At 43.2% G+C, this 9,081-nt stretch overlaps 1 protein-coding gene across 1 annotated transcript; it reads right to left on the bottom strand.

Moving 5' to 3' along the window:
• Positions 1 to 1,338: 1,338 nt before the first annotated feature.
• LOC106806142 (solute carrier organic anion transporter family member 3A1-like) lies at positions 1,339 to 8,262 on the bottom strand. The gene is made up of 9 exons (XM_014808006.1): positions 7,178 to 8,262; positions 6,806 to 6,892; positions 6,151 to 6,393; positions 5,442 to 5,606; positions 4,909 to 5,104; positions 3,589 to 3,730; positions 2,467 to 2,624; positions 2,001 to 2,065; positions 1,339 to 1,886 (listed from the first exon to the last, which is right to left on the bottom strand). The coding sequence occupies exons 1-9, from the start codon at positions 7,815 to 7,817 to the stop codon at positions 1,555 to 1,557; spliced, it is 2,028 nt and encodes a 675-aa protein (XP_014663492.1). The 5' UTR covers positions 7,818 to 8,262; the 3' UTR covers positions 1,339 to 1,554.
• Between the last annotated feature and the right edge of the window lie 819 nt (positions 8,263 to 9,081).

Consider the following 9,081-nt stretch of genomic DNA (forward strand, 5'->3'; position numbering starts at 1 on the left):
GGTGTCGATTCCCAATGAACACAATTTTCTCGAGATAGCGTGCTTTGGCTACGTTGTCTAGTGAATCAAAGTACTTGTCCATGCTGCGTTTGATAGCTATACATGCAGTAAAATCGGTGAAATTTCTGAACACTCGCGATGTAAACAAACTCAAGTCCATGTTGATGATATGTGTTGCGTGCAATCTCCCGATCTGCTCAATCTAGCAATCCGCCGACTGTGCGGCAACCTCATCGAACTCTCATAGCATCACAACCCACGCTAATAAACCTGTCTGCAAACCCGCGATCCACTTACTGCTAATATTATAGATTACTATAATAACACTATTGTATGTACAATCTATCGATGTAAAATCGGTAGATTGCGTATATCGGTAACACATGTTCGCTCTTTTTGGAACCGGTATGGCCGGCGGCACGGGATTGTAGGTAATATTGCTATTTTTAGTGCAAGTCGCGGAACCCTCTATATGCGTATATATGTCGTATTTGTTTTAGATGCAGGCTAACGCTTCATTAGGAGTGTTTCCAACTTTGATATCATTAATAATTAATGATTGATAATCCTAACCCTAACCCTAACCCTAACCCTAACCTAAATGACATTAAACCACAAACTAATATATGACCATGACCATATATATATATATATATATCATTAAAGTTGGGAACACTCCTAATGGAGTATCACCCCCATTTCGCATACGGCAAAGTTCCCATTTCCCTACAGCAAAATTCCCAGTTGGCCTACTTCGTAATTCGTCCTACGCTCAAAATCTATCCCATTCCATTTCGTCTACGATCGGTTTGTTCACTAAAATAATCATTTATAAATAATAAAATGTAGTTTTGATTGGCATACATAGACTACGGGAACCAGAAGAGAACATAGGTACAAATAATGGAAACACAACTTGACACTATTATATTACTTATTCGGAGAGCAGACGAAATGGTAGTAGGCTAAAAGGGACATAGGCGAAATGTGCGTATGCGAAATGGGAGTAGGCCAACTGGGGTGTTACCACGTCTATATCTACATGTGCACACGCCCGCTCGCTTGTACATGTACACACGCACGCCCGCTTGTACATGTATACACATACGTTCGCTTGTACATGTACAACCGTACGCTCGCTTGTATATCTACATGTACACACGCTCGCTTGTATATCTACATGTACACGCGCACGCCCGCTTGTACATGTACACACGCACGCTCGCTTGTATATGTACACACGCACGCCCGCTTGTACATGTACACACATACGCTCGCTTGTACATGTACAACCGTACGCTCGCTTGTATATCTANGTGTGTGTCGTGTGTGTGTGTGTGTGTGTGTGTGTGTGTGTGTGTGTGTGTGTGTGTGTGCATAATGTTGCAAATTTAAATAAGAAAAGAATTGTCCATCAAAACTCAAATATCATGGGCCAAAAAATAAACTATGGAACTAGTGTGCAATGAATTAACACGATGAATAGTCGGGGTGAAAGCTCGGGGAAAATTTTTTTAATATATTTAATAAATTTTATATATTTAATACATTTGCCTATATAATGGGCAACGTGACAAGTTCCGCATCCGCGCCCTTTCCTATTGCGTAGCCTATGTCGAGTATCTCCTCTTTGGCGCGCGGATCATTTCGTTTAGTCTCGTACGCATTTACGTCGCCAGCATGGCTTCCTTTGCATGTGACGTAGGCGACTGTGTAGAAGCAGGTGGCGACGCACTTTACACCGAGAGCGATGCCATGTAGAATGTAGCGGAACTTGTCGTTATCATGCTTCCAGCAGGATCCGGTCTTACCGCAGCCGTCAACCTGCCACAGGATGCAGGCGGTGTCGATGGCGGAGCCACTAATGACTGGCCCCGGTATGAAGACTAGAAATAGAAAACGGTATAAATATATGCAGTGCGCGCGTGCGTGCGTGGGCACGCGTGTCTGTTCATGTCTTAGATCTGTCATAGAATAAAAGTATTATTATAAATAATTACCGAAAAGGCTCAAGCAAAATGTCGTGAACCCTAAAGCCAATGACTTTAAATCTTTATCCACGACTCTGTAAAAAGTAATTTTAATACGATTATTCGCGCAAATAATGACGACTTTGCATGATACGAGGAGAATTCTAACTAGATATCTGTGTAGGCAGATGATGCAGGGTATTTCCGTTGACGAGTTCAGGGTTTTAATTATGGGATAGTGGATGACCGGGTCCGCGTACAAGATGAAATCAGGACTGCGTGCATAATATAGAATAAATTATCTGAGTTATCTCTATATTACACACTCCGGATCAAATGGCAAGCATCTAGCACAAAAACGGTTATCACTCGCTACAAGTGGCCGCTGTTGCACGTTGAAGCAAAGATATAGCAACTGAACATCTAATCTGGATTGAATAATAAAACAACGAAAAAATTATTATTTTTTACTTCGGGTCCGGGGCTGAGAGCATACCTCAGTTTGACAGTTATGCTAGCGATCTTTGTGGGCGCGGAGACGAAGCTGCTAATGGCGAGAACGACGAGGTAGTGTGTCAGGTAAGAGCAGCCGATATCACACGTGCCGTGCGTCGCCGTGCCGTCACCTCCAACACACGCGCAGTCCGAATAGTTCTGATGAGTGAAGATGTAGGTATTAGAAATTTCTAAACCCCCGTGCTTTTTACCTATGCACAATCCATGAGGTTGTTCACAATGTAGGAGAAACACTCGACTATGTATTTTCGCCAACGAAGAAAGGCGAAAATAGTCAGAGTTAGAAGAAAGTTGCATTATAGTAGAAGCGCCTACCAATGTGTTTTTAACGTTTAACATTGTGGTGCTACCATCGAGATTGTAATAGAAGACACATCAGCGCGATGTTTAAGGGTTAGCGCAATTCGTCACAACATTAGAAGCGCCTACTTCTTATTGTACATTAACGCGAGACTAATTGATCATTTACGGTAAGACTATCTCTTATTCAAGTACGTAATGCTACAGTAAGCGGAACATACTTTGATCGGATCGTAATCGCTCACAACTTCCACGCATCGCCAGTGGCGTAGCTAGGATTTTTTAACAGGGGGGGCAAAAACAGCAAACTGCGCAAAAGTGGATGACTTTTAATGGTTCCTCCGCCTCCCTTACCACACCCTACGCTCCCCCACCTCGCAGCTCTGCAATCTTTGTTTTTGGCGCTATGCATAAAAGCGACATTTTTGTTCGTTGTTCTCTGCTACCAAGATATATAAAAGCAGGGGGTGAAAACAGGCAGGGGTTGGGGGTCCTTCCCCAGAATAAAAAAAAAATGTAGATCGCAGGAGATGGTATTTGAGGCACTTTTGAGTACATGTACAGCTTTCATTCTAGCTCCAAGAAACGGTATTGCTAGGGTTAGAATACCGTAGTATAGACCGTTGTATAGACAATCCGTCGCACAGCCTGGTCGGGCTACTTTCATTCTGACTACGACAATTCTCTTTTTAGTAGAGCAATTCTTATATTTTTATTTTTTATTTTTACTTTTAGATCAACAGGGGGGTCATGGCCCCCTTTGGACCCCCCCCCCCTAACTACGCCACTGCGCATAGCTAACCTCAGACGGGGCAACGCCGTCCATTCGTTCACATCCCGCGTAGCAGCCGGAGAAATACGTTATGCCATCGGCACCGCAGACGGGCGCATAGCTCGTGCGGTCACACTCGCATGACATACTGCAGTTGTTGGTCAGGTCATACCTGCAGTAAACATGCTAGTGTTCAATAATCAACTATTACGAACAAGAACTTATATAACGAGCTAGTAGTCGTAGGTTGTGATAAAATGCAATCATCTCATTTACTAGATTTGTGTGAACATCTCATATCTATACTGCTATGTAATGTAGCAGGCTTGACCCTTTCCTTAGCGCGTTCTTGTCAGCGAAACAGTAGGCCTATCAACATCGTGTCTACTCACGCCTGAATCCTATTGCGCGTATATTCGTTTATATTTATTAAAATATGATAGCTTAGCCATGATGTGGTTTAGAACATTAATTATTACTTGACAAGATAATTGCCATATTAGGGATATATTTGGGGCGTATAATGTGGGCATATAACTAGCACTACAAGTAGTTACGACGTACACCATAAGTCTAAGATGTCATATATAATATTGCGTATGAAATGTTGTGCATAAATTAAGACATATGTGACCCGCTCCAGCATAATACGGACTAAGTCGCAAGTCATTGTTTTGAGTAATGAGCACGAACACATGTTAATGCTGAAAATGGCCTACCTGGACAAAAATAAGATTTTTACAAAAATAAGTTCCTAAGTGCATATTTAATTTGGGATATATAGGTTCAGATATCTCTAGATTATTATGGTCATTTTTAATTAAAAAAAAAATAATTTGAAGGACCTCTGACCGCTCACTCCGACTGGGCCCCTTACCCGGAACGCTTTATCTCAAAAGCTGCATATTCCGGAATAAGACGGTTTCCGATCTTCAAATTGCTGTAGATCGGTCAATTCTTTAGATATAGCCAAATATTATATATCATTTTAAAGGTAATTAAATGATCTATTCAGACATGCACATAACTCAATTTGTAGAATTTCCTACTTAATCCTGGTTTTGCTGGAGCGGGTCACATATTTTCTAGAGTTGTTTATGATAGATTAGAAGATAGTAACTAAATGCCCTTTGATCGCCTTGATAGCATTTACTTCTTCCTTCGTTTCTCATATATCAGCCGTGCTAGGTGCACGTACTTATGTGATCTGTATCTTATTAATAAATATTTGCTTTGTGTTTTTGGTCGGATACAATCTTGCACAGTTTAGCGTGCAGTAGCCTACATCTGTCATCGTATGCGGACGTTGCTCTCACACGTGCTCTATAGTCACTAATTTAGAAAACTAACCCAGAGTCCGTTAGCTGTCCACCGGCGAAGTCCACATTGTCGCAACCAAGAAAGGTGAAAACAACGAGCGACGTTATGGTGATGACGTTGCCGAATAAAATCATGGCGATGGCGCCTTTCGGTTGTATCTTGGCCTTCTTCATAAAATAGGCGCTCAGCAATATGCCAAGGCACGAGGACATGAGACCCATGACTCCTGCAAGGTACAACACGAAGTCTTCTAACTGTTGTCGTGTTTGACGATGTGAACGTGCATCATTACCAGCAGCTATATGAATAAACGACTAGAGATACACCGCGTACGTGTATGTAAAAATTCAAAATTCTACAAATAACTACTAAAATCGTTTTTGTAATATATGCGCTAACAGATATTAATTTACTAACAGTTTAAATAGTTTCCTGAACGTGAATATAAAAATGCAAATCTCAATGCAAACAAGCGAAACTATCTGATCTCACGCCGTGATATGATTTTTGAAGTTTTGATTGTATTTACTCCTGATAATTATGATCACGTACAACCTACTTACCTGTGTACATACTCGCCTTGTGAGCGGGTATACGAAACTGTGCTTCCAAATATTTCGGTAGAAAGATAAAGTAGCAGACGATTATATAGACGTCAAAAATGGCGCCGAATAGCACCAAGATGTAAGTCCTATTCGTCAGGAGTCTTCGAAGTGATGCCACTAATCCTGAAACGGTTGCGAATATAATACGTACTCTACGTTTAATTTGTTGCGAGCAGGGCCGTAGGCTGAGCAAATTCCTAAGGGGGGAGGGGGCAAAATTTTATGACTCAGCTGTGTAATGATGAGGGGCGGGCGCAGTTCTTGATCAACGTCCGTAGTGTGGTAGATGTGGGTCTGAGACAAATCCTTCACGAATAAGTGACCACAAAATCACGTTAGCGTTATTTACGATTATTAGCTGAACTTATTTTTCAATTTTTCTCTAAAATCTAAGGAGGCAGCTGCCCCCCTTGCCCACCCCCCCTTACAGGCTGCAGCCCTAGTGGCGAGTATAATAATACTCCACGTTTGTAGAATTCCTGTAATAACACCGTCAAAACTTATAGTTAAATTTAACACTTGAATAATTCTTCTGACATTGTATACGAAACTATCGCGTCAGTAAATGTTCGGATTTATCGCTAAATTAAGGTAACTCTGATTGAATATATTGCATCAGGCCAGGTCTTATTCCTCCTCTATTTCGTAGATTAATATAGCCTTATACCTTTTGAATGGACACCAAACGATTTCTTCTTCGTTTTGTCATCGGCCGCGACGTCCGTCATTAGCTGACAATTTCCACGGTCATCGTGTACGACCCTAGAATCACGCTGGTGGGCGCTATTTGCTAAGTGCTTCGGGAACATGGCCATCGGTATGGCCAGGATCCACAGCAACACGGCAATCAGCAGAAACCCTAACCACCATGCGCCGATCCAGGCTGGGTCGCTTGGCGTAAGGTTCGTTTCTGCCAAATTCGAGCGAATATGATCTCTAAGGTGAGGTATATGATTTATAATATAAAAATAACGAAAGGAATCACAAACTGTTATTATCTAAGACAGGTTAATAGCCTGAGGAGGGTTGGGAACCTCTAATCTACACGATAATTGCTCGAAACCAACAACTAGCAATGCTGATAATGGAATCGCTGGTAGACCGACGAGTTTACAGTTCTATTCAGCCATGGTGTACGCTGGGGAAAATACGTAGAAAACAACATTTAGACAGCCTGTAAAGGTAGGCGAATTGATGCAGTTTGGGTGGATATAACGTAGATAAGCTCTAGCTATGCATAAGCGATAATATTTCATAATTCATAATTTATTTCACAAGCTACGATCGGACAATAGTATATGAACGAGTAGAGTGAAACTAACCTGATAGTGTGACATATATTCGAGTAAATACGCTTCCGATTACGAATCCGAGCGCAGGTCCAAATAGTCGCAAGGTGTATGTTATGCCTAAAAATTAGATACGTCAAAAGTTATGATATCTTTTGTTCATATGTCAGGCTAAAAACAACCCATCTCTTAGTGAACGTGATGTTAACTTTGGCACACCTCACAACTAAAACCGTCATGAAATCTTGACGACTAATGAAAATGTCCAATAATAAGAATACGTGAAAGACATTGATTTACTATTGTGTAATAAAGAAAGATGGGGCATAGTGAGTCGTGTATTCTTGAATAATTATTAGATAGGTATATAGAGACGTGCATTCTTGAGTGATTAGACATCAATACCTAGGTAGAATGCCGCGTTGGCGGGGTCGACGTTATCATCAACGTAGCTGGACCCCAGCGAAAATATGCTGGAGTTACCGATCCCCAAAATCAGCTGTCCTATGATGATGATGCCAATCGCCATCTTGTTTGTCTGCCGATTGTCGTCGCACGTGTCCGGGGCGGCGACGCCGACGCACGTGTCGCGCCACGCCGACAGATTCAGGCCCGTGTCTGACTCCCGCTCCACGTACGTGCCGCCGCCGTAGATGTAGTGCGGCACCGACGTCAGAAACACGCCGAGCGCGAAGACTGCCGACAGCAGAGCGATGATGCGCGGCCGGTGCGATCTGCCTCCGAAGTGGCTGCCGCCGATGGCGATGACGGCTTGCGTCATGTCTTCAAAGATGAGCAGCATTCCGGCTGTCTTGCTCGGAAACTCGAATCGCTTCTCGAGCGTCGATAGAACGGAGATGCGGTAGGCGAAGAACGAACCCATGAAAATGAAGAGGCTGCTGAGGGCCAGCACGAACAGCTTGATGTCGGCGCACGGCTGCAGACACGCCGGGTAGCAGCGCATCCCGCACGACCGATCCGACGACTTCCGATTTTCGCTCGCCGCCGACGATCCGTGGATATTCTGAGTGACGTCGTCAACCATGTTGTAAACTGACTGAGGTGAGGTGATCCGGTCGCCGGGAACCCGGGTGTTTCTTGCCTCCTAGCCTGTGCCCGTCTCAGGCTGCGGTCGGACTAGGACGGAGCTGTTGCTGTGAGCTAACTTCAATACGAGAGGTCGCAAGGTATACTAGGTCGTAGTTGGAAAGCTTTCTCTTTACGCTATAGATTATTCTTGCTTTTGTAATCATAAATCACTCTTATCCCAGTTATCTGATTTACCCAAGGGATCACCGAGGTGCACATGCCTATGTTTAGCAGGATACGGATAGCAATGTTGGCACAGGATTAGCAAGTCCATAAGCTTAGGGCGTAGAAGTTGTTATCAGAGGTGGAGCAACGCTAGAAAGGCATCAGTGAGCAGACGTAGGACACGTAGGAGAAGATACACCACTAGCATAGTAGATACATGCATGTATCAACCGAGAACTAAGGAAATAAATGCTCGTCTTTAATTGAAACGACGATTTATTTTAATGTAAGATCGTTTTTATTGTTATTTTGTCTATCTTTCATTCTGTACACGCTCCCAGTAGCCTTTTACTTGCTATTTGAAGGCGGATCTGATGCCGCGCCGGAAATTGCTATTATATCGTAAAATATAAATTTCCAACCTTCCGAAGAAGGAGCATAAATCGTGTAAATTGGATGGCTCCCGAATGTTAACCACACGGAGACACTACCAAAGAAAAAGTATAAACATGGACTGGTTCAACGAAGCGACTCACCACACGTCTATAACTAACATTAGGAGTAAACATTCTAAAAGAGATTCAAGAGACTTGAAAGTATTTATCCACATTTTCACATATATTGTCGCACATTGTCGATGTGTAATGTAGTATGTGCTTTCTATCTTTCGATATTTGTTGTCACCATGGTATTTTCCTATACCAATTATTCCTATACTATGTCGTAGGCCTATTACAACAATCGCAGCAACGGCTAACAGATATATAGCATACACTATTGTAAGCGGGCAAAGGCCACACGCCGGGGAAGGTGATGGCGGATGCGAGAATAAGGTTGGGGTGATGCATGACACAGGAGCGGCGAGTCAGCGGTCGGCACGAAGATCAAAGAGAGCGACTCGATATGGCGCCAGCTAGGCTGGGAATCGCAGTCATGAATCTCCGGAGTGTGACAGGCGGCCGCGCACGGGCTGACCCATGGATAACGGTGCTGACCGATAGATGGCCGTGTTGACACCATGGTCCGAATTGGCCGTGGCGCTGTTCCAAGTGCGC

Source organism: Priapulus caudatus, unplaced genomic scaffold (assembly GCF_000485595.1).
Source record: "Priapulus caudatus unplaced genomic scaffold, Priapulus_caudatus-5.0.1 Scaffold143, whole genome shotgun sequence".
Lineage (NCBI taxonomy): Eukaryota > Metazoa > Priapulida > Priapulimorpha > Priapulimorphida > Priapulidae > Priapulus > Priapulus caudatus.

Coding starts and splice junctions, on each gene's coding strand:
- LOC106806142 (XM_014808006.1), bottom strand. CDS start 7,817: ATGGTTGACGACGTCACTCAGAATATCCACGGATCGTCGGCGGCGAGC. Junction 6,893..7,177: donor CAACGCGGCATTCTACCTAG/GTATTGATGTCT, acceptor TCTAATTTTTAG/GCATAACATACACCTTGCGA. Junction 5,105..5,441: donor CAAGGCGAGTATGTACACAG/GTAAGTAGGTTG, acceptor TGTACCTTGCAG/GAGTCATGGGTCTCATGTCC.